General features: G+C 41.9%; 2 protein-coding genes across 2 annotated transcripts in view; one reads left to right on the top strand and one right to left on the bottom strand.

Moving 5' to 3' along the window:
• Positions 1-1,016: 1,016 nt before the first annotated feature.
• Positions 1,017-5,859, bottom strand: LOC115396093 (putative fibroblast growth factor 1). Its single transcript, XM_030101858.1, has 4 exons — positions 5,648-5,859; positions 3,776-3,989; positions 3,005-3,108; positions 1,017-2,857 (listed from the first exon to the last, which is right to left on the bottom strand). The coding sequence occupies exons 1-4, from the start codon at positions 5,687-5,689 to the stop codon at positions 2,672-2,674; spliced, it is 546 nt and encodes a 181-aa protein (XP_029957718.1). The 5' UTR covers positions 5,690-5,859; the 3' UTR covers positions 1,017-2,671.
• A 6,884-nt stretch (positions 5,860-12,743) lies between these two features.
• LOC115395704 (rho GTPase-activating protein 26) overlaps positions 12,744-24,265 on the top strand; it is a 67,998-nt gene continuing 56,476 nt past the window's right edge. Inside the window, exon 1 of the mRNA XM_030101337.1 lies at positions 12,744-13,416. Coding sequence (XP_029957197.1) covers positions 13,263-13,416 — 154 coding nt within the window. The 5' untranslated portion in view covers positions 12,744-13,262. The remainder of the gene's footprint in view (positions 13,417-24,265) is intronic.

Raw genomic sequence — 24,265 nt, 5'->3', positions numbered from 1 at the left:
TGTCAGCTGGATATCACGTGCTATTGACTGCAGCTTTGTGGTTTCTTACATTTACTTATTATGGCGGTGATTTATGCTCACTGGGATTTGGTGAAACCTGAAAGTGTAAGCATAATAAACACCAGTTTATAACAGAAGGTGCCATTGATGCCTGCTGACTGGCTGCTGAAAATAAGACAATGCTGCCACCTTGTGGTGAGCTATATGTTTTTGATCATGTCATTTTGGCACATGAAGCTCTTCTCTTGGGTAGTCTGTGTGCTTATATAATATACACAGAGACATATGTTTTAAAATGACTCTTTTCCCAAATACAGCATTTAAATGACTGGATTTTCCCGCAAGGTACCTCTTTCTGCAGGAGATAAATACTGAGTTTCCCAATGCAACTCTTCATAAACAAACTAAAATTTAACCTAAATAATGAATGTAGTCTGAGTAAACAAGAGGGTCTGATTCAATGTGGACAGAGACATTTGCCTTCGTGTAGAGAGAAACAACACAAAAGTAATAGCTATATAGAAGTACTAGAAATGGCAGAAGAAAGTTAAAAGTAAATAAAAATTAATTTGATAAAAAAAAACCATGTAAAAGTGAATCAGCTCAAAATCAAGCAAAAAGTGAAGCAGTTAAAATTGTTAAAACATAAAACCACTCCACAATGTAACACATTAAGCTAAAATGGAGAAACAAAGCTAAAATGCTACCAATTGAATTTACCATAATGTTTTTTTTTTGGTTTTTTTTTTGATAATGGTCAAAATAAGAACCTGATCTCATTTCCCATTAGAGGTTCCCAAACTGTCTTTGTGATCCCCCCAACTGAAGAATAAAAAAACAAAAAAAGCCTTTATATTCAGCCCATTGTATCTAAAATACACCGGATGTTCTGTGGTTTTATTGAATTTCTTGAGAATTAAATAATTTTTTGTGTACAGTATATAAAACAATAAACACGCATGTTAGAAGCCTGATGCATAAAGACACGTTGAAACATTAAAAAAAGGCATACAAAGCATAGTGGAATATGCATCCCATTTATTATTTTATTGATCCATTACAAAATATATTCACTTAACATTCATTTCGTATTCATATCAATAATTTAAAAATATATACAATATGTATTACTCCATGAAAAGGTGACTTTTAGCCTTTTTTCTCCTTCACTATATTTTTAAACAATATTAAGTACGATTACATTTTATTGTGGATGAAACCTTCAGAATAAATATTCACATGCTAATTTGACTGGTTTTAATGTGACAGACAGATCGAAACAAGGCTTTAGCTGGATGATGAAACTGTATTGTTGGAAAAGGAAATCACACTTGACCCTTTACAACATTCTGAGTAAATACAACGAAATGATTCACCTTTTCGTCTAGAAAATGCAAAACATTCTCTTAAAAATACAACTGCTTTGATTAAAAGTCTTTACATCTGACACATGTTATAAAGAATAAGACTCGCAGTAGCAGAGCCCTCGACCCCCAGAATGCTCAGGCTGCATCACATAGTTGTAAAATGCAAAAAAAGTTGTGTGTCTGCCTTAAAACTTGAGCCAAATCACACATGATCCACTGTGGCGACAGCATGAGGGAGCAGCCAGAATGCACTGGAATCAGATGTGATGGAGTTTCTCTGCACAGCAGAACCTTTCAAGAGTTTTGCACGTTTCAGCTTGGATGTCAGTTCATTTGGTCACATGAACCATGTTTGTTGCCATGGAAGGATATAAACAGAAATTAAACAGCTTTTCTTATCATCTTCATGATACATATATTAAAACCTGTTGATGGTGGGGTTCTCGTCCTGTAACATGGGGCTTTGTCCTCCACTGAGAGCTGCCTGTGCTCAACGTGTCCGACTGTGGGACTATACCGGCATAAAAGCTCCTGTTGCTTCCTCACAGCGGTGGTATTTCAAACCGGGGCTCAAAGTGAACACACATTTATCAAGGCTGACGTCCACCGAGGCCTCACATACCTTCTCATGGAGCACATGTTCTTATAAGCAGAGAGCATTCTGGATATTGGCTGATATCCATGTGGTGATCATATACAGCGGGTTTCGTACATATTCACACCCCGTGAACTTTTCCACATTTTAGCACATTATAACCACATATGATTTGTGTTTAATGTAATAGTCCAACACAACATGTCCTGTAATTCTGAACTAGAAGGTTAATGATACATGGTTCAGCCTTCCTGTCGCTCCTGAAGAAAAGCATCTGCACAGCATGATGCTGCCACCACCATGCTTCACAGTGGGGACGATGTGTTCAGGTGTGCAGTGATAGTCTTCTGCCACACTTCTGCCACTCTTGGTTGCATAGGATTTTATTTAGTTATATGTGCCACACTTTTAGTTTTTTTATTTGAAAAATAATTATATAGCATGTTGTGTTGGCCTGTCACATAAAATCCTAATAAAACACATCTGTGGTGACAAAATGTGAAACATTCAAGGGGTATGAAAAGCTAGCCATTATATTACCCGTTTTACTTAAACCCCCCTAAAGTCATCTAAAAACATTCATGCTGTACCCGGTGCGAATCAGTGTTATGTGTTTGCTTTACCGTCATGTATTGATTTGAAGTAACCTCGTGACACTTGTGCATAAAGACAGTCTCGGCGAGGATGAATTTCCCGCTGCCGTCTGGGTTTACACGCCACCTGCAGACCGCGGCAGGAAGAAGATGGCCTTCTGGCCGTGGTGAGTGTCCGGTCCGGCTTTGGGCTGGCCGCTCCTCTTCAGCGCCACGTACCAGCCGTACTTCTGAGAGCGGTACGTGTTGTAGTGATTCTCCTCATACTTCTCCAGGAAGTAACATTCGTCATTCAACGTTTGCTAAGGCAAGAAAGTAAATATAGTTGAGAAAGATGCGTGATGCATGATGTGATATGATGAAGAACAATGATTTAATGAGAAAACAGGTGCAGGTGGATAATTATGTTTAACTAGTCAGATTTCAAACGACAAAATATAGAAACTCACTGATCCATAAAGGCTTCCGTTTGGGTCCATAGCCAGATATCTGCCTGTCGCCTCGCCCCTGATGACCACGACTCCGGCGCTCACCGCCTTCAGCCTCAGGATGTCTGCAACAAACACCTGTGTCACCACTAGAAGGTCAAACTCCATTTATACAGCACATTTCATGTGAATACACTGTAACACACAGTGATGAAACACTGTGTAAGGGTGGAGCTAAAAGAGCAATGAGAGAAAGGTAAAAAGCATAAAAAACAACTGAGTAAATAGACATGAGTTCACTTTTAAACAACTAAAAATGTGAATCTTGATACGAACCAAAATGTGAGTGAAATAATTGATAATTCAAAAGGGAGACATCCCATCTGTAAGCAGCTCTAAACTAGAGCATCACAAATGCAGTTACAAATAATAGCTCATAACTTATTTCTCCTAAATATATATTTTTGATCAAATAGGTTATTGGAAGAGTTTCCCCTGAACTGTTGAAGTCAAAGAAGTGCAAATTTTTGAAATTGTTTCAAATGAGTGGGCAGGATTGTACAGTTTTAAACAGATTGAATTATTTTACTATAAACTAATGCAAGCATGATAAAAAAAACAAAACAAAGCAAACCTTTTTGCCATTGTCAGCAAATAGTTTCAATCAAACTACTAGAAGACCAAGTATTAAAGTAATAATGCGCTCAGTTTTATGTCAAACATTAGTTTAACTGTATTTCTTAAAATAAAACCACAGTTAGACAAAAGAAAGGAATGTTGTTTCTGTCTCACCATAGGAGTCATTTTCCTGCCTGCCGCCGTTCACGGTGCCGTCTGGCAGAACCCTGAGGTGATATCCTCCGTTCTGGCTGTAGAGCCTGGTCAGCGAGCGCTGCTCCTGTTTGGACATGTCCAGGGAGCCCCGTCCAAAGGGCAGCACTGTAACGTCCCCCTCGGACATCCTGCAGCCGCTTTGAGGAGAGGATGAGGAGTGACGTCCCGGTGTCTGCAACGACAGAGAACATCCAGCGTCTTCACTCGTCACGTCACCTGAACTCTGCGTGAGACCTCGGAGAGAGGAGCGGAAGGGGAGGACGCTGCCATCATCATTACATGATAACAGGAAATTCTCTCATTCCTTGCCTCCCACAAAGCTCTCTACATCTGTCTCCCTCTTACATACTTTCGAGACACACATTTTGAACGAAGGGACAAAAACCAGACTGGGATGAGATCTGGATGGCGGCCAGGCAGAGCAGCAACATGACCCAACTTGTTTTCTGAGTGAACATCACTTTAGATCCTCTCTTTGGAAAATGATTTCCAGATGGCGGTGATGTAACCGTCCACCTGAAACCAGTGCACGGCCAGACAACCAGATAAATAACACGTGGCCACAACAAATGATGGCGAAATCTGTTGTTGGTGTCTTTACCCCCTGCCGGAATTGTTGCAAGTGCCAGTGAGCATTTTATGCTGACAGAGATTAGACTTTAACAGCCGCACACATCACAAGAACTTGAACTTGAGATCCTCCCACCGCAGCACCCAGACTGCCCTGTTTGTTTTACTCTCGCACTGTCTGCCTCTTCAAAAGCTTATCCAAAAGAAAACAGTGAAGACTTTTTTTTTTTTTTATATATAAAGCCACATGGTCTGTATAATCTCCTTCTCCTTGAGGGTTGAGACTCCACAGCAGCAGTGGCGATCGGGAGGGCCGTCCTGTCAAATGGAGAAACAGGCACAGTCAGCCTGTGGTGGTACTACAGCAGCTCTGCTCTCAGTTATCACTTGAGGTATAAGTAACCCACATCTGGAATGTCTTGAAAGAAAAAAGAAAAAAACACAAAGAGGAGGAGGGAAGGAAGGCAAAAGCCACGAGACGACTGCGAGCTGAGGCCTACCCAGTTCGCCTTTCCCTGAGAACAAGACGTGCTGAAGAGGATTAGAGTGTGTGAGAGTGTAGCTGGTGCACAGTGGTCCAGGGACCTTTGGACAGACTGGCAGGTGGGAATGACGTCAAAACACCAGCCGATGACCAAGTCGGAGTCGTGCGTGGGAGGAGAGACTGAGCCTGTGTGTATATTTTGATAGAGTTCAGTGATGTTAAAGGGAAAGGTGGAGCAAAGTTGACAGAGTAACCTCATGTTCTAGTGCTGCTGGCAACGTGTGAAGCTGAAGATATTTAGAAAATAAGGATGGAATGGATTTTTGTTCTGTAGTTATATGATTTCTAGGCTTAAATAAAAACAAAATGCTTGAAAACATTGTACTTTAGACCTCAGTCACTCAGCTACCACTGTCAATCGTTTTCCCATCGATCCACTTCACAGGCAGCACAGGAAGAACATGCATACACCTCACATACAGGTCTTCACCATGTCTCAGACACATGTACATCATGTAAGTTTGATAAAACTCCTAACTCAGATACAGGAGGAGGTTTGTTCTGGTAAAATGTATGTTGCCCCATATTTGCGACCGGTAGGGGCTGCCTCTCGCAGAATGCTCACTGTGACCCTGAATGTAGAGAAGTGTGATTAGAAGTCAAACACCAGATCAGTGAAAATCTCACTGAAGCAAAAACAGCATCGCTCTGCTTTCCTGTCATCAGAAATCCACTTCTCACTTCAACAACTTCAGTGTAATGAGTGGCTCACCTACCTGTGAGAAAGTCATGTGACCGAGCCCCTGATGAGCCAGCATGCCCCCTTTTGTCTCTTCTTCAGAGGTTTGGATGAAACAAACTTGCTGTTCCTCTTGTGCCAAACCTTTCCCCCTCTCCTCTTCACCACAGCAGCACCCGGACTAAAGAGGCTTAAAGTGTGTTTGTACTCCCTTCACCTCACCACCCTTCTAACAGAGTCGCAGGACTCATTTTAACAGACCAACGTCAGGACTAAAATTACCACCCCCCCTACTAGAGAGAGAGAGAGAGAGAGGGAGAAAGGTTGAGGAAGAGTGACGCAAGTGTCCAGGCTATGGGAAACCAGCAGTCTGACTGAGCACTGATACATTCTTACAGCAGTGTCCTCCTGGAAACACTGGTGAGCAACACAATATAAACAATGAGAGAGAGCCACAAAAGGAGTGACTTCAGCTCTCAGAAATAATCTTACATAATTGTAGCTCCTCTCCAGAGTGGACCAGGGTTACCGCTTTAAAAGCTCACCCACACACATCACATTACATGATTTACTGGACTTGCTTTACATTCCTGCAACCATCCTCCGTCATGAGCCAGCTGGAATTTAAATAGTCTGTCATACAGTAAGTGTACATCAGCAACATGAATGTGTCATATGACCAAGGCTGTGTTTGATCCTAAAGATCAGTTGTGGAGATACTGGCCGGTTCATCAAATAATTCTCGCAGGGGACATTTTTCTCCTCAAAGAACATTTTTTTCATCCTGTAAATAGAGAATAAGCACCTTCCACCTGTGAAACCATTCATGAAGCATGATTTGATCACAGAATATATTCCATTCTTATAGGACGTTTGTATGTAACATCTGAGGGTCCTGGCAGGAGTTTAAGGATACAGTTAAAGCACGTTCCTACGACCCGTCATCGTGGATGCATTTTGATTTATAATCTCTATTTAGATGTGTTCTGCAAAATGGTTGAAATGGCCTCCTAGAATGTCAGTAGGTCTATTTTTGATCATTCTTATTGTCTGCCTCTCGCATCTGGCAGAGCCCATACTGCCTGAATAAATCACAAGCTGTCTTTTGAATGGAAATGTCAAATTCTTTTCTCTATAATTTAACCTGGACGGCATATGTGCCTCTATTTTGAAACCACTTCCAGTGAAGTCAAATAATCATGAGAAGAAACACTGTTCTAAAAATATTCAACAGAAATGTCAAGAAATGAATCCAGTCCTTCCTCTCAGCTGCTTTTCTGCTCTTTGTCAAGCTTCTTTGCCTTTACTTACCAGGAGATGGCAGAATAAATCAACAATTGCCAGGAAAAAAAGAGGCTTGGTGCCCATACAGGTTTCTTTGAACTGATCCTGCTAAGATAAATCTTTATAAACAAAATATTCATCCAGGTTTTACCAATCAGGTGTAATGCAGTGAGTTACTTTGTGTTTGTGTCTTTTTGATAACATCACTGGATGCCTTCCCTTACATGTTTGGGTCAATAAAACTCACCATGAATCTCCAAGAAAATCCTGAGTCAAGCTTACAAATTAAATTTTACATTAGATGAACAAGATTTCAACATAAAAGTGTAATATATTTAATATGTTCTTCATATGTTTTTTTAAGGCTCATCTGCAATGTGGTTGTCTTTTTTGGGTTGGTTGTTGCAATGATCGAGATTGGAGCTGGATCTGTATACCTGCTAATCACATGGCATGGATTACAACACTCCTCAGGTAGTGTTCCCGTAACTACTCTGAGTGGCTCAAGGCACCACCTTGTGGTACAAACGTCTGCTGCAAGACAAAAATAGGCTTGGACAAATTGGATATCTTGTCGGCTTCATGAACCAGCCGCATGCCACAAAATTGCATTTGAGATTACCCTGTGTATCTTGTTTTGTCTCTTTTGACCCAGCGCAAAAATGTTCCAATGTGCGTATTAGCTCTTGTACAATGACGCCCCTCTCTTTATAAATTCTGAAATTCATTCATTTGATTGAACATGTTATTTTACTCAACAGAGAATGGATGAGCAGGCCCATTTAAGCAACAGATTATATCATCATGCAGTAACACTGTATTCACATCTCCTGAACAAGCTAGAAGAAAACACATGGATCAATCTCACAGCATTTTCATCATGAAAGGTCAGCTCTCTGATAAGAGGTTCAGCATCAATGGTGAGGCAATACCAAGGGAGGCCCATCAAAAGCCTTAGACGGTGGTACAATGCTGAGCTCAAAGACACTCAGCAAGTGGAGGAGCTCAGGAAGAGTACATTCAAGAGCTTCAAGCAGATTGACAGTACTGCCCTCCCTGGAATGCTGAACTTCTGGTGCTTCCAATTTGGCTTACTGACCCAGCTTCTGTGGCCAATCTCAACGTGTGAGGTGAGTTTTTCTCAGGCCAAAGGGCTGGGAAGACTTGTGAACACTCAGGTCAGAAAATTGCTTGGGCTGCTGAGGTGTCTGAGTAGCATTGGGCTGTATGGGAAGGGAGCCCTATCATTGCCCATTTTTACATAAGACTACTGGAGTGCTTAAACAAGACTGGAGATAAAACTCACCGAATCTCGGGGCCCTGTGGCAAGGGCAGTTGCACCAACCATGGCCACATCCAACAAGGCAGAGGAGGGCTTTGGCCTTTGAAGAACAAGAACTGCACCGCAAAAAAACTAATAAGCATCAAAGAACTATATACAAACATAATAAAGTGGTCAGTGCTGCTGAAGTGGTCCAGTGTTTAGTAGGATTCATATGTGCAATAAGAATCCTACTAAACACTGCACCACTTTAGCAGCACTGACCACTTTATTATGTTTGTATATAATACTTCGATGCTTCTTTATTGCTGTTATATATTTTTGTGAGAGTTCTTTTTATTTATTTTTATTCTAATCTGCACTGCTGCAAATTGTCGGGTTTTTCCAGACAAATTTTATTGTACACCTGCACAATGACAATAAAGTCTTTTATCTTATCTTATCTAATCCCTTGGTCTTAGAAGAGGTGTGCCAGCAAGAGGAAGCAAATTTGTGTGCTAGAGCCATTTCCCAGGGCCGGCAAGGTCACTGGATGAGATAGGGTGATGTCTAGTGGAGAAAGATCACATGGACTGAACTGTAGGGAATGGATTCATAGGTACTGAGCTTTGTTATCAGAGCAACATACGATGTCCTGCCTGCTCCCACCAACTTACATCTCTGGATGGATCAAGATTCAACCTGCCCACTATGTTCTGTGCAAGCCTCACTCAAGCACATCCTGGTAGGGTACAAGACAGTCTGGCTCTGGGCAGGCATACCTGACGGCATAACCGATTTTTAAGGTGCTGAGCAGTGGAACTACAAGCTGAGAGAGTCGTCATCAACACCATAACTCTTCATACTGAAGACCATAAACAGAGCATTTCATTTGTACGGGAGGGAGTGAAACAGATGTAGTGCCTCTTCAACCCCGTTGATAGGTCTGCACCTTGAGTTTAAATTATTCCCCTTTGTTTAAATGTGTTAACCCCTTCTTACCTCATGGCGCTTCAAAAGTGTCAAATAATTAACTCAAACATAAATCACTCTAGTACTTGACAAAAATACTCTTACATTTATTAAACACAATTAGTGAAGCAATGATCTGATTGAGAAAATAGTAAAATGTAAACAAAAGATTCGCATTGATTCAAAATTTACCAGGTCCAAAACAAACAAAATCAATTCAAATCACAAAATTCGTACCTAGCGCTATCTGGGCTGCCTCGTGTTTCCTCCGTAGCTAGCCGATGCAGTTAGCATAGCCTGCTAGCTCAACAACGAAGTCCCCTTTGGACGTCTGTTCAAAAGTTTCTAACCTGCTGCAGTCTCTGACGCTGTAGCAGGTAAAGTGTGGCAACTTCTTAAGCCCAATGTCCTCGGGTTGAATTCGTACCTTCAGCCGTTAGCTCCCCTCACTCAAAAACACAATCAATGAAGTGGAGGTATACAACTGAAGATGTGTCAAGTGTTGGCCTCGTTCTGTTACCACGGTCTAAAGCAGTCTCTGGCAAGATGTGTGCTGAAAGTTAGGGGATTATAAGATCAAATCCTATTCACGAGTCAAACTGAGGAATCAACGCTATGTGTATAATTGACATTGATTTGTAATTTGAGATATGATTAATTGTTGATTAGTTTTAGAGAGGAGCCACAACGACTGTTTCCTAGTTTGATTCCATGTTGCTTCCTCCGGGTTTTCAGTTTCCCACAGTCCAAAAGCATGCGTATTAAGTCAATCGATGACCATAAATAATGTAAGAATATGAGTGGTTCTCTCTCCGTCTCCCTCTCTCTCTGTTAACTGGCAACCTGTCCATCAGACTTTAAAGCCAACACATGTTTTTATTCCTTAAAAAAAACCAAAAACACTTCAGACATATGGAGAAAATTTGAGTTTAACTACCTCCATATTTTTGTAAGATCAACTGTCATTGCTGTATTATTCTGCATCTCATTCATCCAGAATAAACTGGTCGATTCTGGTTGTTGAATTAGCCTCTCGCTGTACTTTCTTTACGACAGCCTTTAAATTAATGCTCCAGTAATGACAAGCGACTTCCTCTAAATGGCCATCTGACTGCAGCAGATGGAAAAATGAGCAAGACAGAGATACCGTGTTTTGGCAGAGGAAGTAGCGCTTCTATATCTGAGCTGTTTTCACAACCACAAGCACAGACTGTGCATGTGTCTATGACATGGATGCTAAAAACAGTTTTTTTTTCTTTTATGGCAGGGCAACAGTGTGATTTTGTCTTTTTTTATTATGAACTGACAGGAACAGACCTCATATTAATAGAATGTAGATGAGTCGTGCACTGCTTAGTGTTCAATAGTACTTAATGGAAAACTAATGGGAATCAATTTATCCATCATCAGTGCTGCTTTATCTCATTCAAGGGTGCAGTGCATCGTTACTAATGGGATGTTAAGGCACCCCGGGCAGGTCACCGGTCACCAGTCCATCACAGAGCAAACAGGGAGAAAGGCATTTGCAGGCAGTTTAGGGTCAGTAATTAACCTGTAACACATGTTGTTAGACTGTGAGAGGAAACCCACACACAAGAAAACATGCAAATTGGCACAAAAATGCCTAGTCTGGATTCAAACCCACAATCTTCTCGCAATGATTTGAGAGTGCTCACCGCGACATTAGTGCGCAGTCACATTGCGTGTGCAAATAACGGCTTAAATTTTAAACATCCAATCTTAAAATCATTCATTCATAATTTGTCATGAAATATGGAAGGAAAACCGATAGTTTTGGAGCATTAAACCTCATCTTAAGTTAAAACAAAAGTATGGATCGTTAAATCTTAATAGTTATAAATTCATTTCATAGAAAAGAGGGGATTTATTAGAAATTTTATTAGAAATAACATCCACATGATTAAAATGCTCTATCTGAGATAGTGAAACAAAGCAGGTTATTGAAATGTAATTTGCTCCAGTAGTTCCAATTTGTCTGCACGGCGGTGTTCTGGTTTGCACTCTTGTGGCTGTGAGTGTATGTGACTGTGTGTCCCTCTGTTTACCCTGAGATTCAGCATAAAGTTGTTGTGGTGTTACATCTTGCCACCAGGGGGCAGCAGAGGTGACGCTGGAAATGACCTCACTGTCTCCTCCCACCAGCAAGAGCCCGGTCCACGGCCAGCACAGATCGTCTATATGTGGACAGACGCCCCGCCCCCTAACACATCAGCAGGAACGTGATGGATATTATTGACATTTTATAACAATAATAATAATAATAATAATAATAATAATAATAATAATAATAATAATAAAATACAGGCTAAAATTGGCCAGATCAATTTTAAAGAATGCACTTGTGGCAATTTATCTGCAAAAAATGTATTATATTTTCAAGTTTTTTCCAGATTGTTGTTTATTCCTGACACTGCAGTTGATGGTACAGCTTTATTAGAAAGCACACATATTTGCTTTGCACTTTTCACTTACTTGAAGCACAGTTACAGTCTGCAGTCAGGTCATTGTAATTTTAGTCAAACCAAAAAGCAGTTTCAATCATGCAAACTCCTCTTGGCCGGTTTTAAAATCATAAGTCACCACTTAAACTGTTTGATCTGCCTTTTTGTGGTCAATAACTGATTGATTAGTTATAAATAACTTAAAACTAATAACTTGACTAATATTTTACAATTAAGCAACACAACTGTATTTACATAAGTATGTGTTGAAGATTTAAGAGTGGAGGGTTAAGATTGTACTATTATATATCTTTCATATTTAATATTTTAATTAATCTTCGATTTACCTCAGGAGTTACTATAACTGAAGGATTTCCTGACTGTGTGATGAAGAAATGTTTCATTGTAAAGTTACCAGTTGGTTAAGTTCATTTTCCCGGTTGGGAATGTTCAGTCATCTTCCTTACAAAAGAAACTGAGTTCACACCACAAAAGTCTGCAGACATATGACAAACAGCACTGTTGTCACTATTAAAAGTCAACACGTGGATGAAATTATGCTCATCCGTATACAACAGAGGCCAAAACTGCTGTTTCTCATTTGTTTACTGGAGACTGCAGTGTTTCAGTGAGACATAACAAAGCACTGCGTGCCAAGCTAAAATATCAGTGATTCTGCAGGCAAAGCGAGCTGCATTATTGACATGGTCATTTGAATCAGCATCAAAGCCATGCTGTGGTGGTGAATTTGTCATTATGAACACGCTCAGTCAGTTATTGTGACATTTCTCTATATTTTGCGCCAGAATGTATTATTAAAGCCAGCATAGTATTGAAATACTACTTTAGTACTTTTTTAGTTCTATTAAAATGTAGTGCTTACATGTGAACTTGTTGATGGTGCATATAAAATTAAAAATTGTTTCAGCACCTTGCAATGCAGCCTGTGCTAACTCCAGCAGCCTGAATCGGCTTGTAAAGCAAATCCATGATCAGAGTGTGATGTCTCTTTTAATAAGAATCTTTGCTGTCTAGTGTCCGACTACAAGCCCCGCCTTCCCTGGGTCAGCGCTGCAGTCCGGCCATGTGATTGGCCGAGAGAGCTGTCAATCAGGGATTATCCGCGTCTGGGTAGGCTGGTAACGGGCGGTCTGCGGCGCTGAGCTGAGCCGAGCGGGGCAGGAGAGAGAGAAAGCATCGCATTTAAAACCGCCCAGGGAAGACACCGCATCTACGAGTTCTGTTTGGTTTGTTTTGGTTTGGTTTTTTTCCTCTTCTTCTGGCCTCCCTCCTTCCCTGCTCTGCTTCACTCTGTCCGGTCCACAATGACCCGGTCGAGAGGAGTTCAGCACCGGCTTACCTGAGCAAGTGGCACATCTCTCCTCCCTGGAAGCCTCCGAACACTTTCTGACTTTTTTTGTAAATCGCATTTATTAATCGGACCCTGTGTCGGATTGCTCCTCTGCTGCTTTGTGTTTTTTTTTTCCGAGGGCTCTCTAGCTTCTGTGAGCTTGAAGAATAGTGAGGTTATGTAGGGAGGACACCTCTCGGACCTGGTGTTCACGTGCTGTAATTGGATTTCTCATCACTTCCAGTAGCAGCAGGTTTTCTCCTCCTCCTCCTCCTCTTCATCTTACTCCCACTGTTCTTCAGCATCCTTCGTGCAGCTGAAGATGGGTCTACCTGCCCTGGAGTTCAGTGACTGCTACCTGGACAGCCCCCAGTTCAGGGATCGACTCAAGTCTCACGAGCTGGAGCTGGACAAGACCAACAAGTTCATCAAGGAGCTGATTAAAGACGGCAAGGCGCTGATCCAGGCTCTGAAAAGTAAGTCCCCCAGAGTCCCAGAGTGGTCTACTCTACAGCCGTGTTTACTAACAGTCTGACAATGTCACGTGGTGCAGGTGGGCTGCAGGGCTGACATGTCTCCATCAGGTGTGTGTGTGAATGTTGATGTGTCACTGATCAATACCATATTAAACTGTGACTGAACATTTCCTTCCTGACTGTTGTTTGAAGCCCTCTCATGGCTTTAAATCTCTCGCAAATTCAGCATCTCTCTGTTTCACACATTTAATGCCCAACTGTAACCCGTGACTGCCAAGTTCTCAACAGTGTGAATTTCAGAGGAAACAAGGAGAGGTTCCTGACTCACCTGGCTAATGGTTAATGATTAAATTTAATGTGATCCCTCATAAATTCTTCATATGCAAAGGTAATACTCTTTCACCTTGTTTCATATCAGGGATTTCAACCATAGCAGTCATAATACACGAGAGAGAAAGAGAAAGTCACTGATGTGTTTCAGTAAATGTTGAGAGGTCACTCAGCAGCCGGAGTCTGTGACAGTGTAACTAAGAGGTTATTCAGTATCCTGAGAGACACGTCTGAAGTCACTGTGGAAACACTGCTGTGTGTTTTGGTAGTTTTCCTCTGATGGACATGAGTCTGCTCGCAGTGCAGTCGAGACGTGATGAGGTCTCACACACGCTTCTGTGTTTCTTCTTGTTTTGTCTGACTGGCTGATAAGCGTCTGGAGGACATGTGTCTAGAAGTGTCGCTCCACCTGCGAGTGATACGAACGTGGGATTTTATTTCGAGTAGAAACGCTCCTGCCGACTTTCAAAAGGAATCCTGAAAAGGATGACCTTCGTTGGGAAAATGAGATGAGATTGTCCTGAGGCGGTGTAGATCTAGGACAGATCAGCGGTCCATCGCAGGGGAAAACCCACCGAAAGTCCTTGGAGGTTAATGTTCAAATGCTTGAGATGAGTGTGTTTGTGCATTTTCGCTCATGTATTTTATACGCAGTGTACATACTATGCTTTCATTTTCTAGATCAGGGGTGTCAAACATAAGGCCCATGGGTCAAAATCGGCCGGCAAGAGGCTCCGAAGCGGCATCGTCTTTATGTTGACATTTTTGGAAATTCATCTTATCAGCTAAAATGTATTTTCCTAATGATACTAATAGGCTATTTTTAAAGTAAAGATTATTCATCAGAAGTGTCATAAGAGAAAGTACTGCTGTTTCCTGCTGTTATTCACCTTGTCAGATTCAGACTCAGCTGGACCATTAAAATCCGAGCGGCTCATTCGTCCCCCAGTGCGCAGCTCCTGTCAGCTGACGCTCAACACAATTCTTCTTTTGTCCCGTCGTCGAATCCAGAAATCAAAGTGAGGTCTGGATGAGAGCGGGCAGCTTGTTCTGCGTGTGAGCTGCCCAGAAAAGTCGACGTCAGCAATTTCTTTATGTTTTTTTTATTGAACACCTGTACAGTGCAGGGACGTGTGAATCAGTTCTCGTTCGCCTTGATTTTTTCCGCCTTCTCTTTGAGGCGTTGGCGGGACGTGTTGGAGTCCGGGAAGCCCCTCGCCGTTACTCAGTTCTAGCTGCAGTTGCAGGGGCTTTTCATATAACTCTTCCTCTTTCGAATGCATGTTTTGACTTGGCTTTGCTCATCAGTGTGGTTTTTTTTAGACGCAGAAGAAGAAGATGAGACATACAGCAGCTATAGTACATCCTGTGTGAGGATGTCAGACCGTTAAAGATGTGTAGATACATCAAAACCAATGACTGTGCACGTGCACTCACACACGTACAACACATATTTTTGACTCTAATCTGCATGGCAGATACAGACACCTAAACAAATTCATGCCCATGCAACCAGAAACGTGTGAGTGTGGTGTTTAAGAACAGATCGTCATCATTGAATGTGTGAAAATCCAAAAATAACAAGGAAATTCAATGTTCTGGCTGAGTTTACGTTGAAACGCTTGGAAAGATAGAAATTCTAATCATAATTTAGTTAAACTGCACGGGATTTTCATTTTATTACTCCCATATTGTAGCTTTGGTGGAATATTAACCTGTTGTGTGTTTTCCATCAGCTCTTTCTTTGTTGATGCTACTTAAATATTTGTCAAGTGATCAGTGTTTTAAATTTATGACCAAAGTTTAATTAAAAGAGCAATGTTTTTATGTCAAACTACACATACTTTTACTACTATTTTGATGTTTATTCTGTGTCATGCTCGGGGCTAAGTGCAACACAGTTGCAGCTCAGGAGTCATCAGCAGCTTGGAAAATGTGTGAAGGTGTGAAACGAGCTGCAGGGATTCATGCGTCTTGTGCACAAATGGCAGTCTGTTCAGAGTTTTATGGCCTCTTGTTGCATTAAAAACATTTTATTTATTATTTTTGTTTTTCTGTTTGGTGCACACCAGGTTTCAGATGGCAGCAACACATTTTAGAAATGGTGTTGACGAACTCAACAGTTTGCACCATCTGAGGAAAGTTGAGCCAAAGTCGACCTGCAAGAGGCTCCAGTATATTTTTTTTGTGAAAATATAGAAATTTTCATCCAATGTGCATGGTGCAACAGCAAACACGAACTTTAAAGTTTAAATTAAAAGGTTATTATGGCACAATTTCCGAGCGCAAACTGTGCTGTGCTTGAACTAAACTGTGTTTGACACCCCCGGCGTTAAAGCGTGAAGCCTTGGTGTGTGTCCGACACGCTCCCGATGGTGTCAGATTGAAAACGTGTCTCATCATTCTGGACGATTCTCCCGAAGCGCGGTGAACATGGACACGGCGTTGCATTGAAATATTGATGATGTGTTCACTCTGCGTGTGGTTTACCTCGCGGAACCTGAGTGCGTGAGAGTGTGTTGTTACCTTTAATGAGCTGATGGGATGATGCCACCAGATGGAGGATTAGCGTGTCAGTAGGGCAACGCTGATCCGCCGTACGGTGAAACAGAGACAAAGAAATGCAGACGGTTGAAACCTGGAAAGCCACTTCATCTTTGAATGTTCAGAAAACCAATCAAAAGAGGCATTTTTTGTGAAATAATTGATGCTTCAAGCTTTCTAAACATAGCCTTCAGTTAAGATGTGTAGCTGAAATTGGCTGCTTGCCTCCAGAGTCCAGTGCATCAAAGGCTTGACCCAGAAGCCCGCACATTGTTCAGGCATGTGCGCTCTGTTGAGTGCCGCTCGCCGCTCGCCCTCCGCCCAACACAGCCATGCTGATAACGGCCTTGTTTTTCGGCGTTTTTACCCCAACTTCAAATTGAACCTTGAACCTGGCGAACAAGCCGCTGCAGGCCGACTGAGGAGGAGACGACGCGGGAATTCCCTCCGACGCTGTGTGTCGGCGCCCACAGCCGCCGGCCTCCTGTCTTTATCCTCCCTCTGCCTTTCGGGAGCCACCCACCAACATTAAGGCTAATAGCGGCCGCTCGGCGGCTCGGATGTCGGCCACGCTGATAGATGAGGGTCAGAGACACACGAACGCACAACGCACCGTGACTAATTCTCAATTATGGCACGAGTGAGCCCTCTTTTCAACCATCCAGAGCCGAAGAGGAGTTTGCGCCGGGGGGCAAAAAGAAAGACTACAGTGTGCATGAGGCGCAGAAGAAGTGGGGGTGTTGTCTTTAACAATGGCCGTTAAAAGCCGACACGGCCCCGGTTTCTGAGCGCGGCGCTCGCAGCGGAGCAGCCTCGGCTGTGAAAGTGGAGAGGAGGATGGTAAAGGAACCAAGAAGGAATTTGGAACAAAAAAAAGGGAGGTGTCCTACAGCCTGAAAGCATTCCTCCAGATGACAAATGTGTGCGTGCGTTTTGAATTCATGCATGATATATATATATATTTTTTTTTTTTGCAAATATCTTTCTAAATATTCCCTTGCATCATGTGTGTCTTGGGTGCGCTGCGAACATGTGGACGCATGTGTGTGTTGCTGCAGCAGCTCGGTGGGGGTTGGGGGGGTCTTCCTTCAGTTTGTGACGTCGCGTGGAGGAGAGGGAAATTAGGGCACCACTAAGCTCTGCTCTTTTGCTATTGTTGCCTTCGCTTTTGTCACAGCAGACGCTGGCACACACTCTCACACTGAAATCTGTCACCGCTGTGGCCCGAGAGAGAGCAGACATTTATTCACTTCCGCATCATCTGTATGCATAAATCATCTTTTTTATGGAAATACATTGAATTTTCATTGCATTAAGACAGTTTGAATACAACTTAAAAGCATTCTTCAGGCTATTTCTGCTTTTGTTTACTTGTTTGTCGTAATCATTGAGCCGTTTCGTGTATTAAAACCTCAGACAGAGAAACACATTTCACGTGAGGCGCTCTTCCTGATGCAGCCTGAGCTCACAAACTGTCTTCTTCCGTAGAGGTAACTCAGTTTAACTCACAGTTAAATAGTTTGGAAACAATTAAAAACAGGAAACTTCCAGCAACAGGTTGAATTAATCATTAATACCCATGTTTTCTAGCATATTTATAATTAATCTCATCATTAAATATCTATTAGAATCATGTTGCAGATGTAATAATTCATGCAATTTAAGTGATGTGGTTGCAGATTTAGTTGTTAATGTATAAATATAGCTCATACATGGAATAAACAGAACAGCAGCATGGCCCCTAATCTTTTTAGCTGAACGTTTGATGTGGAGATTTAAATTGGGCTCCAGCTGGACTGATGCTGATAAATATTTTAGCTGAGGGACGCCTTTAGTTACGGTGCCTGGCAAGCACGTTAAGTCGCCCCCTATGGTAAAAATGTGTCTGAGGAACTGAAAGAGGAAGACCAGTTTCTGATCTCGTGTTGTGATTATAAATACACTTGCAATATATAAGGTGTTCATGACTACTTTGACCACAGAGTGACGGTTCTGTTAAAGCAGAGCGCTGTGATCATTTTAGATTATCCGTCAACATCAGGCTGTGACTGTATGTTTACTGGAATCATTTCTGAATGCTCAATTTGCTCCGTGCAGAGACTGACTTTATTTTAACTACAGAATCTGCTGCAGTCATCTCTTGTTAAAAACGTGATGCAGTTTGACTTTATTTACAAATCTGGATACTCGCTAGCATAAAAGACCAGAACTGGAGCAAGGGGAAAAAGGGGAAAAATGTGAATGCTCCTTGGTTTTCTCCAGCAGACACCTGATCCTTGCTATAAAGAGACAGCTGCGCTTTTCACAGCTGCTTAAAAAAAAAAAAACCTTTACTGCCGGTAGTTATGAGAGCAAATTGTTTAATTGCCACTGTTTTACCAGCAGATGGAGGGGAATTACTGTACCTGACACCTCAGCCCGTCACGTGAGGCTGCCGGGTTAGAGGAACATGTTATGTTTGCCGTCCAACTTGGACGAAAAAAAGCGGAGGGAAGCAGAACGGCACATTTGAACAGAAGCCCGACCGTTTGATTCTTTCCTATTCCAGCAACAAGTCTGACTGAGAATTTCAACGAGGCAAATAAAGTTTCATACTTATCTTTTCCAGCGGTCAGCCTTGACCTGCTCCATCCTGGCTCTTGGCTTCCTCCATCATGTGCTTTTTTTTGCTGTGTCAAACGGTGAAAGGTTACTTCACTTTATCTCTATGACTGTCGATTCTGGAGATTCAGCCCTTTTTACTTGTGTTTCAGCTCGTAAAATGTCACAAGACTTAAATGACTGCTTGTGACATTTTGTGATGATTGCATTGAAAAATCTTCACAAGTTGTTCAATCTTTAAATTCTATAGAAAACAAAGTGTTTTTTGTTGTTGTTTTTTTAATCCTGCCCTTAAGGAAAACGGAACATCAGAAGAAGGCTGAGATTTATTTAACCTTCTGAAGGTGCTGAAAGCGAATCCTCAGGTTATCGTTTCCACTGTCGCCTGCAGTGTCGAGCTGTCAGACCCGAATCGCAGACACGAGCGATGATGGGTAAGAAACCTGGAGCTCCCGGTGGAGAAAAGGTGCGGCTCAGCGTTGCTTTCCTTAAACAATAAGCCTGAGGCCGTTTCACAGCCGGCTGCCCGGACTTGCAGCAGGTGTTGTATTCCGGGGGAAAACTTTCGCCTAAATGTTGCGGAGGTGAGAGTACAGGTGTGGCACAGATCAGGTAAAAAGACGAAAAAGCAACACACACACACACACACAGTCTCACTCTTACACTCACACATGCTGACACATGTTGCCGATAAAAAAAAGAAAAAAAATTGTTTTCCAGACATCAAAGCCCTGAAAATGAGTCAGAACCAAAAAAAAAAAAGAGCAAGTCAGCAGTTGGCACAATATTAATGTCCGCGTTCTGTTCAGGGAACTGTTCCGTCTGGAGGTTGTGAGGTAAAAAGGTAAAACGCAGGTTGTTGTGTCCAGGAGCAACGATACGTTTTGTTATACTGAAGGGAACAATTCGCCTTTGTTGGCGTTAAGCAGAAACAGGCCCAATTTCAAGCATGAGGCCTTTAGTTGAAATTTGCAGACGGATTTACAGATGTGAACGCTGTGCACTTTCATTCAGCATCTTTTTTTCTACCTGATTGTTTTTGATATTTCCATTGAAATCCATTTCATTCTGACTAGAAGCTTTTCCAGGGGAATATATTCGGAAGTGATTTCAAAGTGGACAAAATGCTTCGAGGAGTAAGCCAAAAAAGATTAGCTGCAAATGGTCAACATAAGATACCTTCTGGGGTTTTCACATTCAAGGAGATAAATGTGTTTAAAAGATTCTTCCAACACACACACACACACACACACACACACACACACACACACACACACACACACACACACACACACACACTTAAGAAGGAGAGGGCTTTGACTGAGTTCATGTGTTCGATCTGATCCGGAAAAGTTGGTAGAAGTTTTGTGTCTGTGATTGAAACTTCTTTAAAAGTCTTTATATGAAATTTAGGTTCTACGTTGTGAACAGTTGAGTCACTTCTGGTTCAGATGTTTTTTGCTTATTCCATAGGAAACCGCTGTGCTGTAGCATTAGCCAGTGTCAGTATTTTAAGTGTGCTAGCCAAACGTGTAAAACACTATTCTTTTGATCTGAACTTTTCCACTTTGCACTCCGGAAATCTTGCATTGGCATTGATATCACAGCCTTCCTTTTCTCTCTGTCTTGATCAACATGATTTCCTACAAATTGCAGATAAAATTTTCTTGAATTGTCAGACCCAAAATAGCTTCACTGGTTTTCCTTTGTCATGCTGTTGAGTTGGTCGTAATAGTTAATCGTTTCATGTAATATGTCGCCAGTTCCTGCCGCGCTGCTTCACATGATAATATGATATACGTTATGGAGGAAGAGTGAAAGATGTTCTTTGGCCGATTGTTGTTTCCAGTCAGGAAGGCATTCAGGGAGACAGTCGACCTTCCAAAACAATGATTTTGCTTTCCTCTCCTCCTCCTCCTCTTCCTCTTCCTCTTCCTTTGGTGTCCTCTTTTCCCTTCCTTTGCTGTAGTTGTGCTCCTTTTATTCCAAATGTATTAATTGAATCCTCCCTCCCTTCCTCCTTCCCATCTTTTGGCCCTTCCTCGTTTTGTGGCGCCAACAAGAAGAGCAATTAGACTTTATTTCCTCACCAGATAAAGTTTTATACATGCTTTTGTTTGTTATTTTTGTGTGAAAGCTGTATTCTTATCTCACTGTCTCACTGCATTGCTATTTAAAAGCTTTAATGGTTAATTTTATACAGAAAGCTGCACTTTTAGTTCATCTGGACCGTGTGCATGAGCGTAAAACACGGAGCATGTGCCGGGGTGGGCCGAGGGGAAGGCTCGTCTCCACTGCTTCTCGGAGCCAACCCAAACAAACCACAGTTCAGTGGCATGGGGAGCGAGGCGACGTGCGCGCGCGCGCGTGTGTGTGTGTGTGTATTTAACGGTGCGCGCGCCTGTGTTCAGCTCCTGTCTGTTTCGGCCCGCCTGCTCCTAAAATAACCCCCTGCTAAGAATGTTTAATCCCCAGGTTGCTTCTTTTGCTTCCATGTCTTGGTTTTTTTTATCACATCCTCACACGTTTAATAGGCATATCCCACACATGCACGCACACACATTTTAATTAGAGGATGTGGAATCTTCTGATGCTGCAGCAGCCAAAACGGGCTTTACGGAGGTAATCTGGTTGGTTTCTGTTACTCTGCTGTCTGTGTTTTCATGTTTACAGTGTTATTATCGGGGGGGCCAGGATTTGAATCTGGTCATATCTCTGGCTTCTGGCCTGTGGGAAGGAGATTACTGTTGGGCTATAAGTCACATTTCGTCATCGCCTGCCCTTTGGGCCTAATCACAGTCTATAAAGTCATCTTGTGCGGCTGTAGGGATCTGGAGTCACAAGGTCAAGGTTCATACTCCAACACTTGTGGGTTAAGGTGGTGTCGGTGGGAGAGGATTTATGGGAAACCACCGCTGTTTTTTGGAGTAGTTTGTGACTGATGCTTGCTGTGGAGGGTGGAGGGTGGGGCACGGAGCTGGAGCACCATCAATTTTCTTGCAAGTAAAATATTTTCCCTCAGATTTGCCAAGATCAAGTGCACACTTGACTATTTCAGTCGTTTTGGAGAATTTGCTTCCCGGTCTGGCGTGATATGATGCAGCGTTCAAGGTCGTTCTTGACCTGCAACTTGAAGCGGCGATCGATATGCGTGTCTGCACTGTTAACCCTGCTGAAAGATATCAGGAGTGAAAATATTAGAACGGAAAAATGAGTCCCGAACAAAACGAATTATTGCAGGATGAGGGTTGCACACCCCTGAATTAGCTGTTCCCTTGAAACAAACAAAAACATATATATAGAACAGCTTTCTTCCTTGTTGATAGTAATTATCTATCAGATTGTTTCTTTGTGCAGCATCCAAGGCCACTCCTGACGTCCAGCCCAGCTGAGTTTAGTCTGCAGAGTTAGCTCGAGTCTGTTAGTGGCTGTCCGATCTTTAATAGATAATTGAAGTGAAGAGACTATGTTTCTGAGTCTGAGTTTAAAACAGATTAGAAATGCAATGAAAATTAGCACATTAGCACTATATTTACTGTCATTGTGGTGTGGATGTGTTAAATAGCTCCATGTTTTCCCGGCACAAACGAGCGAAGAAGCACTAGTCTGTAGGCTTTCCGCTATTGTTTTGCGTTATCCTCATATATATATAAAATTGTCTTGCATTCATATTTTAATAGTTTATTTTTATTTTTTAGATATTGCTGCCCAAGTTTATTTTACTTTGCCTGTTCTGACAGTGTTGTACCACCTGCTGTTCTCACACAGTAAGCAGATGAATTTGTTGTTTCTTGTTATGTTTCATCAGCGTACTTCACCATAGGGTGCTTCATTCTTATTCAGTTTAAAGGCCGCTCTGATGAAATTCTTCTCACCTAAATTTAGACTCATAATGTAACACAGTTGTTAAAATGTGATTAGTTTTTCTGCAGTGTCTTTATGTTGAAGAAATTAGGGCACGTGCTAAAAATGTCTCACAATTTGTAGACAAATACTCCAAAATACTAAGAAATAAACAGAAAAGCTGCGTTAATGTGTTAATTACACAAGTAGTGATCTAATTTAATATTGTTGATTAATATTTATACACAACATTTGCTCCATGGACCTGCTGAGAATTAGAAATCATCTTCTCGGATATAAAAAGCTACAGAGCAGTGAGAATTACAAGGTGATTACAGTAAAGCTGCCAAAGATCAGATGTGAGAAAAGTTCCGCAACTGAAACAACAAAACCACAACAATGTAAAGCTCGTTTTATCTAACTTAGATCCTACAAAGTCTATTTCCCATTTGCTCTCAGCAGATCGTCACATGTTAATGTTTTGCGATGTCCACATCGTTTTGTTTAATTAGACATTGATTATGATGTTTTACCTGCATTTTAAATTTTCAGACTGTAAGGACATCAGTCTGATGGCCTCATTCTTTTATTGTATTTATACCAGTCGCATTCAGTGTCAGTTGTTTTTTTTCTTCTCCTCTATGTAAGACATTTTGTGTTATAACAATTGCATTATACTTCATGACATTCCATCCTTTAGGCAAAGACTAAATGATTGCCAGACACGTTGTTGTATTTTAATTTCACACTGATTATGTCAGAATTAATTTGTCAGCTCATAAAGAAGACATGAATGTTTTCAGGGCATGAACCTGCTGAAGGAACAGACAGAGCGAACAGCTTCACTTTGTCTTTGAGCATGGGGTTTCGGGTTTTTGCGTCTGAATTGTTGTGTTGGTGCATTAGTAAGATACTATTTCATTTGTGGGTTTTCGCCTCCAAGCTCTTCTTGTCTTGTGTTTGTGTTTCATTGGCTGCTTCCTCTCCCGAAGTCTCTGGCACATTGGCCTGGGAGGACGAACTTAAAGTGACAAGCCGCTCGGCCGCACATCCTCCGGGCTGCTGTGATCCGTGATGACAGAAAGAGAAAGAGAGGGAGGAACACATGGTGGCAGGATGAAGAGTGCTGGAGAGAGGGGAAGTCATGGCTGTGCTAACAGAAATGACTGGAACAGACTTGATAGATTATGGAGAATTATTAATATAGACAGATTGATTCCTGTTGACTGTCGACGTCGTAATAATCAATTAATATGAAATAGTGGGAGCTGAGAGCTGATGAAGAGCTGATGAAGTGCAGTGTACGAGGAGAAGAGTTGAACGCGGTCGTCCCTTTGAAATCGTCGTGTCCTTTCAAGGTGATCCGGATGAGTCGCCGTCCGAAAGCAAAGCCTTTGAGTTTGTGAAGGAGTGCGCTTTAAACAGACTTATACACCGAAGGGCCACTCATCATTCAAGCGGAGTTTAAATCCGAAGATGACTTAAAGTGGTGTAATGAGGTACTCAGGAGCAGCAGTGGTATGTTAAGTGC

The sequence above is a fragment of the Salarias fasciatus genome, chromosome 10 (genome assembly GCF_902148845.1).
Source record: "Salarias fasciatus chromosome 10, fSalaFa1.1, whole genome shotgun sequence".
Classification (NCBI taxonomy): Eukaryota; Metazoa; Chordata; class Actinopteri; order Blenniiformes; family Blenniidae; genus Salarias; species Salarias fasciatus.
This window is presented reverse-complemented; position numbering and strand designations above follow the sequence as displayed.

What these genes read in the sequence shown, in the direction of transcription:
- LOC115396093 (XM_030101858.1), bottom strand. Translation starts at nt 5,689, where the DNA reads ATGCTGGCTCATCAGGGGCTCGGTCACATGACTTTCTCACAG. An exon ending in GTCACATGACTTTCTCACAG is followed by an intron (nt 3,990 to 5,647) that starts GTAGGTGAGCCA and finishes CTGTCGTTGCAG; the next exon opens with ACACCGGGACGTCACTCCTC. An exon ending in ACGGAAGCCTTTATGGATCA is followed by an intron (nt 2,858 to 3,004) that starts GTGAGTTTCTAT and finishes TTCTTGCCTTAG; the next exon opens with CAAACGTTGAATGACGAATG.